Below are 16427 nucleotides of genomic sequence, written 5' to 3'. Positions count from 1 at the left end.
TAGCATCAACAGGAGACTTGGCATCTCAAGGTGCAGTTCTCCGCCTTGAGTGAGGGTGGCCATCCTGCAGCAGACTTGGGAAGATTAGATCAGGGTCTACTATGGTAGGAACACTTTCATGGGAGAGTTTTCGTTTTCATTCTCTACTTCTCCCCCTTTTAGTGCTAAAAAAAGATTTTATTTATTAAGTATTGTTGTGATGGTAGCGGCGGGCTGCTTCCCGCCACCCGGTTAGCTTTACCCAAAATAATTACACAGAAACTGTATTCATTTAAACACTGCCTGGCCCATTAGTTTCAGCCTCTTATTGGCTAATTCTCATATCTTGCTTTAAGCCATATTTAGTAATGTGTGTAGCATCACAAGGTGGTGTCTTACCAGGAAGGATCTTAGCCTGCGTCCATCTCAGAGAGGAGAGCTATGGCGTCTGCCTGAGGTGTCTGCCTGACTCTGCTTTCTTTCTCCCACAATTCTGTTCTGTCTACTCCGCCTACCTAATTTTCTGTCTTATTATAGGGCCAAGGCAGTTTCTTTATTAACCAATGAAAGTAACACATAGACAAATGACCCTCCTCCATCAAAGTGTACAGTGTTCTGCCAGAAGAGGCACCAGATCCCCTTATAAATGGTTGTGAGCCACCATGTGGTTGCTGGGAATTGAACTCAGAACCTCTGGAAGAGGAGTCAGTGCTCTTAACCTCTGAGCCATCTCTCCAGCCCCAGTGCTAAGGAATCTTTACTAAGATGTCAGGTGAAGCACAGACCGGCCAGTGCTTTTCCCACACCGGACAAAGACGTTTCCTATCTGACGTGCAAATGTCTAGCAACATACTCCCTTCACTTTTAGTCATAATTCCAAGGTGCTGATAATTTGTGCCAACATTTTAAAAAATGGATCAGCTTCCTGTTTACCTTGAGCAAGGACAAAGCAAGAAACTTCAAATGAACAGTCAACAATTTATCAGACTACGATTTTTTTAAAAAGAATGTACAAAATTATTTATCCACTAACTACTAACAGAAGCCGAGCGGTGCAGGGGGAAAGCCGAGCATTCACTCACAGAAGCACGTGTTTTCCTTGTTCTCTTGTTCTCGTGCTGTACCAAAGGATTGCAAATCCAGCTCCCCACATCTTAGCCACTCAGCCGGGCCTCTTCAAGCACACCATGCATAAGGTTTTAATTTATGAGGGTTCATCTATATTTCTTGGCTGGAGCCTCACAAAAGACTACATTGTAAATCCAGTGGAAATGCCTGCATGTCGTGGGGGAAGTTTTGTCATTTAGTACACACCATTTCCAGTTGTACACCGTCAACAGAACTAATTGAGGAAGAGGAGGCCTGGGGACTTCAGAGTTGGTCCTTTTCAAGATGGAGACGTACACGCGGCAAAAATCTCACTTGATAGCATCCTCTTTGAATGCCAAGAAAATTGAAATAATTAAGGATTAACTTTGTTGGTGAAAATTTCAGTGTTATTTTGTCCCTTAATACTTCCTATCTCTGTCTTAAAATGTCCTATGATATTTGTGTGGAAGGATTCACACTTAGGCCTATGAACAAGCCCAGCAAAACTGATTCTATCTTACTGTATTTAAAATGTAAATGCTAATAAATTACAGCTCACTTAGATGATAAGTTGGTTTAAGAGCTTACTACGAATCAGCTGTGAGTACTCTATGAGGCGAAAGTTATGACAATCTCCTTTGTTATACCTTGCTTTTATTAGTGGGTGTCAGTACGATATTTCAATGCATGTAGTGTGTACTGACTGATTGAATCCAGACATATTTCCTGCCGTCCCCCTCACTTCCTAACCTCAATAATCCCTATTCTACACTTAGGTGAAGTGTGCTTGTTTGTTTGTGTAGTTAGTGAATTTTAACTTCCACATATAAAAAGGAGCGTACTGTACCTGAAAATCTCTTTTTGCTAAGTTGTTTTAGGGAAAACTGTGGGTCCGTTTGTGTCTAAAGGAAGGGCTTTTCCAAGAGAGTTATACACTGAAGTTCTGAGCATGAGTGGATGCAAGAAGCATCTCATCAATGCTAAAAACGTATTTGTGTACAGATGAAAACAAAAGAGACAGTTGTTTTTTAAAGTATACAGATGGTTTTTTTTGGGGGGGAGGGGGTTGAGGAGATGGACCAGTTAGTTAAGGCTTGACATGCAAACATGATAACTATAGTTTGGATCCTTTATACCACACACACACACGCACGCACACACACACACACACACACACAATAACTTAGTGGCACGTGTCTGTAATGCCAACATGGCATTTGCTGGAGCTCTCTACCCATCCAGTTCAGATAAATCATTGTGCTCTGGGTAGAGTGGGAGGTTCTGCCTCAAAAAGGTAAGGGGGTAGTGATGAAGGAGGCTAGCTGGCACCTACATCTGCCTCCACCTGTGTGTGCATAAGGGTACTCGCATGTACACATGCACAACACTTTGAAAACACTCGCTCTCAGAGAACAGATATGTGTTAGTAGATAATTATTAGCATATGTAGCTGGGTGTAATGGCACATGCCTGTTATCCCAATACTTAGAAGACAGAAACAGGTGGATTGTAAGTTTCAGGTCAACCTGGGTTATAAAGAAAATCTCAAAATAAAACAACAACAACAACAAAAAATAAGGGGGAATATGCAGGACTTTTGGGGGTTGGCAATCAATAAGAAATCTCTAGCAAAAGGTTAAGTACACTACACCAAGTCTATCTCTTGAAAGATAGCAGAGGGGACTCCTCTTTGCTGCTGCCCCAGAGAGAGGAGAATATACAGTGAACCCCTTTACCACTGTTGGCCGCTTAAACAATCAGCATGCTTATTCGGGGCTCCAAAGCACAATGGAGCAAGTTTTCTCTTTCTCCTGACACACCCGCCTGATCCAGAAGTAAGAGTCCAAGTATTGTGATACAGTGTGATACAGCTTCACAATACATAGACCATCCTGGCATTCCTCAGACTGCATTCTGGAGAGTATTAATACAAGCAGAACATTGATGTGATCTCTCTCTCTCTCTCTCTCTCTCTCTCTCTCTCTCTCTCTCTCTCTCTCTCTGTGTGTGTGTGTGTGTGTGTGTGTGTGTGTGTAAAATGCTGGATAGGACAAAAGTTAAATATTTACTTTAGCACTTCTCATAGACTTTAGACTATCATAAATCTCCAGTAAGAACATAAGAGTATTTTTTTTTTTTACAAATTTCTTTGAACAAACTTATTCTACAGAACACCCCTAGGGAAGAACATGTATTGCGCAGGAGACAATTTGGAAAATCTGGTCTAACTCAACAGCGAATCTCAGTGTTTCGCCTACACCAGTATCCTGATACAGGAAGCTACGTTAAAGACCAAGGGGCCACCATGATCCTTACCTAGAAACTGCGTTTTCTTCTGTGATATTTGGGCTTGGGTATGCTCACAGACTGCACTCGGTGGAACACTGTGGCACTGGTCAGACGCAAGGCCTACCCTGATATGTACAGTCACTGAGAATTTACTATTGTTTAGTACTAAGAGACCTAGATTCACCTATTAATGGTGGGGGGGGGGCGGCTAATAATCAATATCCATAACAAAATACATTTCAAAGAACACAATGCAGGTGAACCAATGTTAAGAAAGTATCCGAGGTATAATCCCCAAAGAACATAGTCTTAATCCATGATATAATTCCTGTTATTCAACTGAGGCTATCTAAGCCTGTCATCTAAAAGCAACAACAAACCAAATTCCTTCCAAGTGAGTCCCTCTGGCTGCACCTGAAGCGTCTACCTAGCTTCTTGAGTGCCTACAGGAAACCATGCAACTGAAACTGGATCGCTATCCCTAGTAACGCACCGTCCGGACTCAACTGGTGTAAGCAGTTTGCGACTCTTCACACTTTTTAGGAAAGATCTGCTCAAAGGAGATCTTTGAAATAAGAAAAATATGTAGGTGATTCTGATGCCTGCCAAAGTAAAACTAAGAAGAAATCAGGTTATGTTTATTGTTTATGCTGGGGTAGTTGAAATGTTTTATTACCAAGGCCGTAACATTTCATACTAATTTAGGAATTTTTAATCTGTGAATCTAGAAACTTTCCACGTCCCCAGAAAATAGTGTTTTAAATACAGCACTCAAATTTCTCTTCTGATATTTTTTTCCTTTTCTCCACTGCCTACATCACCATCTCAATGGACTTCCCCTCTAACATAAGTTGGTGCTGGTGGCCATGGTGCGCCGGGCACCGATGGCTTGATTTTTAAAACTTATTTTTATTTATTTTTTTTAAACTTTAGTAGCAACTTCTGTGTTACAAGTGCTTACTATGTAAAACGTTGTATTGACACAACAAATAAACAGGAAATCTACTTTAAAGGACCTAACACTGAAAGGCAGCTCTTAGAAAATGATCTCTTTTCAAATTTTGCATCGTCTTTTTTTGTTTTGTTTTGTTTTTCGAGACAGGGTTTCTCTGTAGTTTCTAGAGCCTGTCCTGGAACTAGCTCTGTAGACCAGGCTGGCCTCGAACTCACAGAGATCCGCCTGCCTCTGCCTCCTGAGTGCTGGGATTAAAGGCGTGCGCCACCCCGGCCCCGGCGTTGCATCGTCTTTTCTATGTGATCTCTTTAAAGAAAGAATCTACTAAAAAACCGACTTTAAAAACAATACCAAGAATGAGAGTTACTTGAGAGACTGTGGGAACTGATGGAATCAAGGTCAGATAACCCATTAACCTGAAGCTGACACATCCCTTAAATCTGGACCTAGTGCTCTGAATTGTAAACTGGGGAAAAACTTAGTTCCTGGATGGTATCTTTGGTCTGGTGGCAGCTTCGAGGTCCAGGACATGATAAAAATGACCTGTGTTCCTGCAGGTGAAAACCCTGACTGTCTTTCTCAGCCCCCTTCCTAATCTCATCGCTAGGTGGGAGATGAAAGTTCGGGAATTTCATTAGAGCAACTTTGAAAACAGAGCCGTTTCTTATTCCGCGAAACAGACCAAGCCCCCTGCACTATTCCTATTTTTCTGAAGAGAAAGCGAGACCGTGGGGGGTGATAGTGGTGGTAAAGGCTTAATTTATGTGATGCTTCTCAGTACCTAATACATTTTAATAACTTCACGTCTCACCTAGCACCGTCAGCTCAATAATTTCGAGGACGAGACACAAGACAGGTGCATCTTTATAACCGATGTCTAAGAGGGGAGAGATGGCTCAGTGAAGATGCTCAGCCTGGAGACAGGGGTAGGCAGCATAGCAGAAGGTTAGGGAGCCAGTACCAGGGAGCCTGTGGACCAGGAAGCTATAAGAAGATAAAATGAGCAATGAACATGAGGGTTCAGAAGAGGACGCTTCTGCCCACCTCATTATCACTATCAAATGTGACACATGAGTTACGTTCAACACTTCTGTCCCCAAATACCTGTGACCCTACTATGTATTTAGTACCTGTTGCTCTTTAAAACATGCTAGGAATGTAAAAAAATTCGTTTTCCTCTTCAAAAATACTTTAAAACACGCCAGACATAGTAGTGTGTACCTGTGATCAAGCTACCCAGAAGTCTGAGGCAGGAGGATAGTTTTAAACGAGCTTCCATGCAAAGACTCAAAAGAAACTTTAAAGTGAACATTGCGGTTTCTGTGAACATTTAAAAAAATAATGATACTGTATCTATGAGACAAATAGATGCCACTCTGATTTCATAGGTAAAAGTATGACTGCAGGTTCCCTCAGACACCAACATGGTGACAAACCTCGCAGTGCTCGTGAGTGTGTAGACAAGTCTCATCTTGAGCGGTGATCTGTATGTATAGAGGAATGTTGATGTTTCTCCATGACAGCTTGTGCCCTGTTCCCCGTTTCAGACACCCAGGAACCACTTCCTGTTTCTGAGGGGGGAAAGCCACCTGCAATAGCTCCCTATTGTTTGAGCACTTTGGCTCCTGCTATTTTGCATGAGTTAAAGAGCCCTTTCTTTCCTTTCTTGCCCAGGGCATGCACACTCTATGATCCTGCCCTTCAGAAACTTAAGCTGCTCTAGGCTTCTGTCTCTTGCATTTGACATCTGTCTCTCCGTAGGACCCTCCCACTCCTTGTGGCCTGCGTTAGTTGCCTATTTGTTTCCCTTGTGCCCTTTTGATCGCGGGTGTACATTGTCATCACTGGTTGACATTCCTGTGTCCACTGTACTGTGCCCTCCTTTAAGGATGTGCCAGGGTTTCGTCTGTGTCCCCTACCTCCGGTGACAGTGCTCAGTGTATAATGGATGTCTGGTAAGTATCTACTGAAAGAATGAATATATAAACGATAAAAAATAATCGGGAAACAGTCTCTCCATATAAGGCTAATCAAAAGAGAAAATCTCAATAAAACTAGTAAAACGCAATGATACTTTATTGAAAATCTGATCCACGTAATTCTTTAAAATAATCAAGAAAAAACCGTGTGTATGTGTATCTACTGAGACAGATTCATTCCCCCCCCTTCCCCCCCCCCCCCCCCCCCCCCCCCCCCGTCTGTCTCTGTCTCTCTGGAGCCTGGTTGGCCCTTTGCTTTCAGACTCGATTTGGTTGTGTTTTGTATTCAAACAAATACCTTCAGCTGTGAGCACCTCAGCTGGGGGACTTAAATACCGGACTCAGCAGTGTCCGGAGTTCAAAAGGGGCCCCCTAAGGGTCCGGGATTGCTCCTCTGTCTGCCTGTACGCTGGTCTGATGCTGGGGCACCCGTGGCTTCGGTTCTCAAGTTCTCAACCGCTTTCCTCTAACATTTAATGGGTAGCTAGCTCTCCTTTGCTTGTTTCTGATCCCATTAAAAAAGGAGGGGTGAAGTATGATTACCCGAAGCACACTACTAATAGAATAGAAGACGCATCTGAGCTCACATTTTACATCCCACCAAACTTTGGTTCTGTTGTTTTCTTTCGACAGTGATCCAGGGAAATGGCGCGTCCAAAAGCCCGCCGAGCCCAGTCTGCCAGCTCCACGGTTTATTGGAGTCATATTTTAAACAAAATCTCGACAGACTTAGACTCAAAGGAAACCCGATTCTCAAGTCAGGGGCATGCATTCAGAACCATCGCTCAAAGTAGCTGTTTGTGACTAGAGTCAAGGATAGGATTTTTAAAACTTGAAAGTAGATTTAAAAAAAAAAAAAAAAAGCAGAGCAGAGCTAAATCCCGCTGCTTGCCGACTCCTATTCATTATCTCCAGCAGCATATGGGACCATTCTCTTACTTGTTCTCGCTCTTTCTTCCTCACAAGCAAAAGCAACCAAGCCCGTCCCGCTTCATAGCTACTCTTTGTGCCTGAGCGGTGCCTCTGCCACCACCACCTCCAGCACCACCACCACTTCCTCCTCCTCCCGCCTGCAGCCGGTTCCAGCCGAGGCTGGGAGGGAAAGGGCTCCCTTTACGCTCGGCAGCGGGTGCCGCGATTGGGCGACGGTCCCTGAGCCTCTAGCTTCGTGTCGGTTTCAAGGCTCCTCCCTCTCGGTGAAAGACAGACTGCGGGGCGCCTGGAAACCGGTTGGAGGGCGCGCGAGGGAGAGGAGAGGCAGCGAGTTGAGGGATTGACACAAATGGTCAGGCGGCGGCCTAGGAGGAGGAGGCGGAGGCGCAGGGGGGACCCGAGGCGGCAGCGAGGCTGCCGAGAGTTGCCCGCTCCTCTCCCAGGCTGCGGCCACTAGCGCGGCGCCGCGGGGCCGAGAGCCACCAGCCCGCCGCGGGCCGGGAAGGAGGGACGCGACCCCGGATCGCCGGGACCACTCGCGTTCTCCCTGCCGCCCGCGCTTCATGAACCGCAAGTTTCTGCGGCGGCGGCGGCGGCTGCGGGACTCCGAGCAGGATCTGGGCGAGCGGGTGGAGCGCGACCGCAGCCCGACGGAGGGCACCAGCGGGGACCAGCTCTCCCCGAAGATACTGGGAGCCGCCACCCGCCGCGCCGCTGCCTGCCCCAGCCGACCGACGCCGAGGAGGGAGCCGAAAAAGTATGGCTGAGGAGGCGGCGCCTAGCGAGTCCCCGGCCTCGGGCCGGCGGAGCTGGGAACTTTGTGCCGGGGCTCTCCGGGACCAGCGGGAGGCGGAGGGGCGCGGGGAAGCGACCGGCCACCGCCTTCCCCGGGCTGAACCCCGGCGCTGGGCGAGCGGGCTGCTGCTCCTGCTTTGGCTGCTGGAGGCTCCGCTGCTGTTGGGGGTCCGAGCGCAGGCGGCGGGCCAGGTACCCGGGCCGGGCCAGCAAGCCCCGCCGCCGCCCCAGCAGCAGCAGGGCGGGCAGCAGTACAACGGCGAACGGGGCATCTCCATCCCGGACCACGGCTACTGCCAGCCCATATCCATTCCGCTGTGCACGGACATCGCCTACAACCAGACCATCATGCCCAACCTGCTCGGCCACACGAACCAGGAGGACGCGGGCCTGGAGGTGCATCAGTTCTACCCGCTGGTGAAGGTGCAGTGCTCCGCCGAGCTCAAGTTCTTCCTGTGCTCCATGTATGCGCCGGTGTGCACGGTGCTGGAGCAGGCGCTGCCGCCCTGCCGCTCCCTCTGCGAGCGCGCGCGCCAGGGCTGCGAGGCGCTCATGAACAAGTTCGGCTTCCAGTGGCCAGACACGCTCAAGTGTGAGAAGTTCCCGGTGCACGGCGCAGGAGAGTTGTGCGTGGGCCAGAACACGTCCGACAAAGGTACCCCGACTCCCTCCTTGCTGCCGGAGTTCTGGACCAGCAATCCGCAACACGGCGGCGGTGGTTACCGAGGTGGCTACCCGGGGGGCGCCGGCACAGTGGAGCGGGGCAAGTTCTCCTGCCCGCGCGCCCTCAGGGTACCCTCCTACCTCAACTACCACTTTCTGGGGGAGAAGGACTGCGGCGCACCCTGCGAACCCACCAAGGTCTATGGGCTCATGTACTTCGGGCCGGAGGAGCTGCGCTTCTCGCGCACCTGGATTGGCATCTGGTCGGTGCTGTGCTGCGCCTCCACGCTCTTCACGGTGCTCACATACCTAGTGGACATGCGGCGCTTCAGCTACCCTGAACGGCCCATCATTTTCTTGTCCGGCTGTTACACAGCGGTGGCCGTGGCCTACATCGCTGGCTTTCTGCTGGAGGACCGGGTGGTGTGTAACGACAAGTTTGCTGAGGACGGGGCGCGCACGGTCGCGCAGGGCACTAAGAAGGAGGGCTGCACCATCCTCTTTATGATGCTCTACTTCTTCAGCATGGCCAGCTCCATCTGGTGGGTGATCCTGTCCCTCACCTGGTTCCTGGCAGCCGGCATGAAGTGGGGCCACGAAGCCATCGAAGCCAACTCGCAGTATTTTCACCTAGCCGCCTGGGCTGTACCAGCCATCAAAACTATAACCATCCTGGCATTGGGCCAGGTGGACGGCGATGTACTGAGCGGAGTGTGTTTTGTAGGGCTTAACAACGTGGACGCGCTGCGTGGCTTTGTGCTGGCGCCGCTCTTCGTATACCTGTTCATCGGCACATCTTTCCTGCTGGCCGGTTTCGTGTCACTCTTCCGCATCCGCACCATCATGAAGCATGACGGCACCAAGACCGAGAAGCTGGAGAAGCTCATGGTGCGCATCGGAGTCTTCAGCGTGCTCTACACGGTGCCGGCCACCATCGTCATCGCCTGCTACTTCTACGAACAGGCCTTCCGGGACCAGTGGGAGCGCAGCTGGGTGGCCCAGAGCTGCAAGAGTTATGCCATCCCCTGCCCTCACCTCCAGGGGGGTGGAGGCGTGCCACCACACCCGCCCATGAGCCCCGACTTTACAGTCTTCATGATCAAGTATCTCATGACGCTGATCGTGGGCATCACATCTGGCTTCTGGATCTGGTCCGGCAAGACACTGAACTCTTGGAGGAAGTTCTACACGAGGCTGACCAACAGCAAACAGGGGGAGACTACCGTCTGAGACCTGAACTATGCCCTTCTTCCCCAGTTCTTGGTCAGATCCTGCCCTTGTCTGAAAGCTGGCCCCATGGAATTCCTGCCAAGCCTGGCCACGCCAGGCTTCCTCGCAAGACAGTCAACTTTGGCAGGCTCCTTCCAACAAACAACAGAGCTCCTGCAAAAACTTCCATCCCTGGGGTAAAGGAGAGAGGGCCCAACTGCCAGAGGTGTGTGTGTGTGTGTGTGTGTGTGTGTGTGTGTGTGTGGACCCATCTCTCCAGTCTTAGCTCTGATACTGGGACTGTATGCTTTTATGATTGTAAATAGCCTGTGTAAGATTTTTGTAAGTATATTTGTATTTAAAGACTACCGAACACGCGATTTTCTTTTCTTTATGAAAATGTTTAATTATTTAGGGAGGTTTAAGCATTTGAAGCTTTTCTCACTCGCCTTTTTCTGGAGACTACAGAGGAGGTACAACGGAGCACACTTGCTGAGTGCCCTGCCCTTGTGCCCACAGCAGTTGTGGGAGCACGGGCCTGGCTCTCTATGGCACTGAGGGTCATTTTCCATCGCTGCTTCCTTCAGCTTCTCTCTCCCCTCCTTGCTTGCGGTGGAAACTCAAGGTGCAGAGCTTCACAAAGTTTCCCCATCCGGAGGTGGGTCCCCGCCCATTCTAGTTCCCCCCCCCCCCCATTTAGAGGCACAGTGTGGGGAGCCTTGCCCCTGTGACTTCTCATGCTGGTTTTTGAGAGCCACCTTCCAGTTTCATAGAAGCCCACCGGGTGGTCACTGCCTGTTGGCCCAGCCTCCCTCTTCGCTGGTGTTCCTCGCCTGGATGTTCCCTCCTCCCACCTAAACTGGTCAGAGAGTAAGTGTGCTAACTGATGCCTAACTTTGGAAAGTCTGCCTTTTTATGGGTGAGCTCATTTTCCTCTTTAGTGTAAGAACCTGCTATGGGTTTGGCCATCATTATGGAAAGACGTGGCTAGTGATTGTGGAAGGGCAGCAAGCTTTGTGTGGGTTGGAAGAAGCTGAAGAGGGAGATTATAAATTGTTAGTTCTAATTGCATTTTGATGGTTGGTAACCTGCTCCCGCCCCTCCCCCACCCAATCCCGTGTGGCTGCCTGCTTTTAGATTTTACCCTTCTATGAAATGGAGACTTTGAGGTTGCCTGGAAAGCCTGGTGAGGAGTTGATCTTCGCCTTCCTTCACAGGCTAGCAGAGCATTCCCAGATTATGAAAATTTAGGGAGAGCTCAGGGGAGTGGACTTTCTCAAAATGAAACGCTGTTTTCTGGTTTTAATCAGATTGCAATTAGACTTGTATCAACTGTACAACCGAGAAGTTGTACAGAGTCAACATATTATGATTCCTCAGCCACTCATTCTGAGGGAGGAGCCATCCACAGTCCCAGGAATAGCCTGGTATACTTCCAAAGACGGAGGAGGTAGATGAGAGAAACAAACGCAATGTGGGCTTGCATGCTGAATCGGAAGTGTGTACATTCCTACTGCATCCTACCCACCGTGTGTGCTCCTGTGTGGATTTACAGTGTGTTGAGTGTGAATCTCTCAAAGCCATTTAGAACATTCACTTTAGTTCTCTGAAGAAGAGAAAAGCAGTCCTCCTGATTGTAGTGTTTAAACTTTAAGAGTTTATCAAAAACGCCGGCACATAGGACCTAAATTTATCTGTCTGTCGTTCCCTAAACTGACATTGGTTTTTGAATTTGGTATGCATTTATTCTGTCCATTTATCACAAAACCATTTATATTTATAGAGGAATAGAAGTTTATATATATATATATATATAAAATGCCATATTTTTAATTTCGCAAATAAAAAAATGAAAGTTTTGTACGAAATCACATTGTTTTGTGCCTGATAACAACAGATCATTCTGAAGCATCTTCTCAGTTTATAATCCAGCCTCATATCCAGCCCCACAATGTCACAACCTCAAGAATCGGAGAGAAAGTCTAATCCAGAGAATGCCCAGCCTGCCTGCCTTCCAAGTGGCATCTGCCAAGTCCCATGCAAAGGCTGCTGTCTTGGCAGCAGAGAGCGGAAGGCCTCAACGTTGTTTGGAATAATAGTAATATCAAACGATACTAATATTAAAAGGTAACTCACTTTTAACATTGAAGGTTTTTTTTTTTCTTTCAAGGGAAGCATTTCTGTGACTTTTGCTATGGAGGTTTATCATTCAGTCCTCACCTCTGATGCTCCATGAGGGATTGTCTTGTCTTCCTGTTACCTACACACTCCAAACGCAAAAGCAGGCAATCCGTAAGTGGCCACCGATTTGGTTCCTAAGCATCATCGGAGAGCAGTAGACTATAGAAGTCTGGTGTTTCGTTTGTTTACTTCTGAAGATTCCATTTTCATATTGTCCAAAGAGCCTTCCTTTCCCTGAGGAATTTCCCAGTTGACCGCCCCTTCCTCAGAATTCATATGTATGTGTGTGCATGTGTCTGTACACATGCATGTGACTATAGACATAATTACATTTTAAAGTAGAAATACACAATTTACATCTTATAATATGGAAATAATATGAGAAAGGAATGCTACTGGAAAACTTCAAATATCTGGAGATTAAAAAATATCTTTATTACATTTTCCATTACTTTTTAAAGTGAAAGAATAAAAGGCTAAAGAGAAGACAATTACTACAAAGAATGCTCTTCAGGTTGTCAGGGAATTGTGTTATGTGTCTTAATTCATTTTCAGACACTTAAATTTTAATTTAATGGAAAACATATCATTTTAAGTATCAAGAAGCAATATGTTTATTTTTGTTACATTAATAAAAAAAGGTAATATTTGAAAACCTTTTATACATAGATACACATGAAAAACAGTAATCCTGTAGCCAAATTAGAACATGTCTCATTAGGTAATTCTGTAACATTGGGGAGAAAATTTCAAGACAATTCATTAGTTTTTGTCCCAGGAATAAATGTCAAAACCAGTGTTTCTGTGGATGTTTTTAAAAAGATGCAGATGTGAATTTGACACAGAAAGGCTTTATATTCTGCATTTGAACGTCCAAATAGTATTTTAACTCACTGTCAGGCTTTGTTTTCAGAGAGCAATTCATTTTAAGGTGTGTGGGATACACAAAACCAGGGGGATTTTTGTCTGATTTGGCTGACTTTGCTTCATTCCGTATTGATGACAAAATAGAACTTACCCGGAAAACCATAAAGACACTGATGATCTGACCCCATTAGGATGCTGTTTCCATGACAACTCCTGTTTGCAAATGGTTTGATTTACCTGGATACACCACACACGCACGCACTCACACACGCACGCACACACACACAATCTGCCAGCTTTCTATTGGAGTCAGTTACCAACCCACAACAGTACACTTGATTTAGCTTTTACAGTAAATGTGATTATAACATGAAAACCTTCAGATGCCCCTAATTTTTTCGTCATGTAAATGTTATTTTAGTGAGAATAATTTATTTGGGAGACAGAGAATTGTATTTTTCATCTCAGAGACAAGCATATGCAAAAGAACCAGAGGGGATATTTCAGCTGTTCTGCAATGGTCTCTTGTTAACCTGAGTTTAGAGTCCTGGTCCTTTTGTCTCCACTGTGAGCACTGAAGCCTTCTGCCATACGTACATGATTATTAAAGGCCCAGTGTTTATCTAGGTAAAGCGACCATGAGGGTGGTATGACATTGAATACCCTTGATATATTTCAGATGATATATTTTTATATAACTGGAATCCACGAAATTAAAAACCAAACACGGTCACTGCATATGTCTACATGTGAATACTATTAATATTGTCATGATATAGTTTAAAAACACACCAGTCTCAATGTTTTTCAGGGTTGGCCTGTGGGAGCACAAATAAGGCATGGGCTGTATGGGAATTTGACCCTTAGGTAACTGAAAAGAAATTGTAATGTTACCAAATTCAAAAGCTTTGTGTTGAGGCTTTACATTTGCTATAATGTCTCAGAAGAAACTGGCCAAACAGGTGTCAGGAACCTCTAAAAGGAGAAAACACTATTTGAGTTTCCTCATGGCTCAAAATTCCCTTAAAATTTAAGATGGAGGGGAATGAGCATCTCTGTGCACACAGATCACACTTTTAATAGACATGCCAAGCTGCAGCAAGTATTGTCAGAAAGCAGTTCTTTTTTAGGACCTGGCAATTGAAGCATAATCTCTCCACTAGTTTTCCTTCAGCCATTACAGAGTCAAGTTACTTTGTAATAATTTTGTGTGTAGATTAACATGGAAATGTAATAACAGGTAAAAATGAAGGATTTACTCACAGAAATCGTTCTTGTGATATGTTCAGTAAACTTGAGTATAATCTGTAAACATGTGAACATACGATATTTTGTACATTATAATTAGTTTTAGATTCTAAAGTTCCCTAAAAAAAATAAGGTGCCACTTCCAATAGAAATGAGTTCCTTTAAGATGTTCATATTCTAGAGATAAAGTTGGACAGAACTCATGTAATACTGAATTTTCTTCATTTAATGTTGCATTATTAATTTGAAAGGAATATGGAATATTCAAATAGAATTTACATACTTTACACACACTTTTGTAAAAGGTGAAATTGACACTTGAGAACAATTTTTAAGTTTTACTACTTATAATATGGATATTTCATATAATGATCCCAAGAAATTTCATACACAGTGTAGACTTTCCAAACATGTTGGCAATGCAGCAATTAACATCAAAAGAGCTGCTGGTGCTGCTTTGAGATAGTTCTTTGTGGCCTGGATTCCTTTTCTTTCCTTTAAAGAAACCCAAACCGAGTATCCCTCTATTTTGTAGATATTTCCATTTCAGATCTCAGTACCTGTTTGAATTAAATTTGCAGAAAAATAACTGCAGCATCCCCTGTAGACAAAGGGTGGCCTTTATTGCTTTTCAAGGGGGCAGCGTGTCCTTGCTTACATGCAGTGCTCTGAGACACACTGTGCTCCTGTCCTTGGACATGCTTGTCTTCACAGCTGTAGCGGCAGTGCCCAGAAGTCCTGAGGTCTGGCTGAGACCCTTTCCACATGCCTTGAACATGCTTGTCTTCCCAGAAAGTCCTACAGTATGGCTGAGACCCTTTCCACATGTCTTGTGCTACTCAAGTGTTAGGAGTATGTTTCTCTTAGGAAGCAGATTCAAGCTGGGGCACGGCGGTACATATCCACAACCCAAGCTGGGGGAAGGTAGTATTAGGGGTATTATAACTCACTTTGAACTACATAGTGAGACCCCATCTAAATAATTAAATGGTATATTTAGAGACTATTTTTGACCCTTTGTTTCCAACTCCTGACAAGTATTTTTAAATGTTAATTTTAGTAAATACCCCATGAAAAAATTTGTAGTTGCTCCACTAAGGTAACCAACTATCCAGGTTTCTTCAGGACAGAGAAGCTGCAGTCATAAAATCAACAAAGTTCTGAACAAATGGGTATTGGAGCTCTGTACCATGAATTAAACTGCACTCTCATAAAATAAAGTGCAAATATGCTGGGTAAATACAAGCAAAGTACAATGACAACATATAATAAAATTCATTTTCTCCTTCTCTTTCTCTTTCTTTCTCTCTCTCTCTCTCTCTCTCTCTCTCTTCTTTCTTTCTTTCTTTCCTTCCTTCCTTCCCTTCCTTCCTTCCTTCCTTCCTTCCTTCCTTCCTTCTTTCTTTCTTTCTTTCTTTCTTTCTTTCTTTCTTTCTTTCTTTCTTTTTGAGATGGGGTTTCTTTGTGAACCATTCCTGTATGTCCTAGAACTCAGTCTGTAGAGCAGGCTGGGCTTGAATTCACAGAGATCCTCCTGCTTCTGCCTCCTGAGTGCTGGGACTGGAATTAAAGGCATATGCCACCACTGTCCAGCCATTTTTTGTTTTTTTTTCAGACAGGGTTTCTCTGTGTATCAGTCCTAGCTCTCCTGGAACTAGCTCTGTAGACCAGGCTGGCCTCGAACTCACAGAGATCCGCCCACCTCTGCTTTCCAAATGTTGAGATTGAAAGGTGTGCACCACCACTGCCTGGCCACTTTGCGTTTTTGAAAAGCACATATGTTGGTCACAAACTCAAAGTGGGCTCCGTGGCTGTAGTGTTCTTGCCATGCCGGATGGAAAGGCAGTGAGCTCAGGCCTTTGTAGCATGTCTTCACAGCAAGTGCCAATCAGCAGAAGCTTGTGGAATGTAGAGCTGTCATGGACCAAGCCACAGTAAACACTGGACAATGAAGAGACCATGCACGCAGGCAGGAGTCTAACCAGATGCTTTACCTTGTTCTTGCTATTCATAAGATCTGGTTAAACATCTATTTTTTAATAAAGGAATCTCATATGTATTCCCTCGGAACGCTTTTTAAATTGGCATCAACAATTATATCAGATTGGAGGGAACTGCTGGACTTTTGCATGCTTACATTTATTTTATTTTCCTTTAGGATAAAAGCAATCCATTGGAGTAAGAGGACACACTCCAATGGAAATCACTCCAAATGGTTACCTACTTCTACACCAATCTAC

At 45.5% G+C, this 16427-nt stretch overlaps 1 protein-coding gene across 1 annotated transcript; it reads left to right on the top strand.

The window, feature by feature from the left end:
* Nucleotides 1-7525: 7525 nt before the first annotated feature.
* On the top strand, nt 7526-11750 carry Fzd1 (frizzled class receptor 1). The gene has a single exon (XM_038315363.2). It carries the CDS (start codon nt 7984-7986, stop codon nt 9910-9912), a length of 1929 nt encoding a protein of 642 aa, XP_038171291.1. The 5' UTR covers nt 7526-7983; the 3' UTR covers nt 9913-11750.
* The last annotated feature ends 4677 nt before the right edge of the window (nt 11751-16427 follow it).

This window comes from Arvicola amphibius, chromosome 18, assembly GCF_903992535.2.
Source record: "Arvicola amphibius chromosome 18, mArvAmp1.2, whole genome shotgun sequence".
Lineage (NCBI taxonomy): Eukaryota > Metazoa > Chordata > Mammalia > Rodentia > Cricetidae > Arvicola > Arvicola amphibius.
The sequence above is the reverse complement of the archived record's forward strand: the minus strand, read 5'-3'. Positions and strand labels throughout refer to the sequence as shown.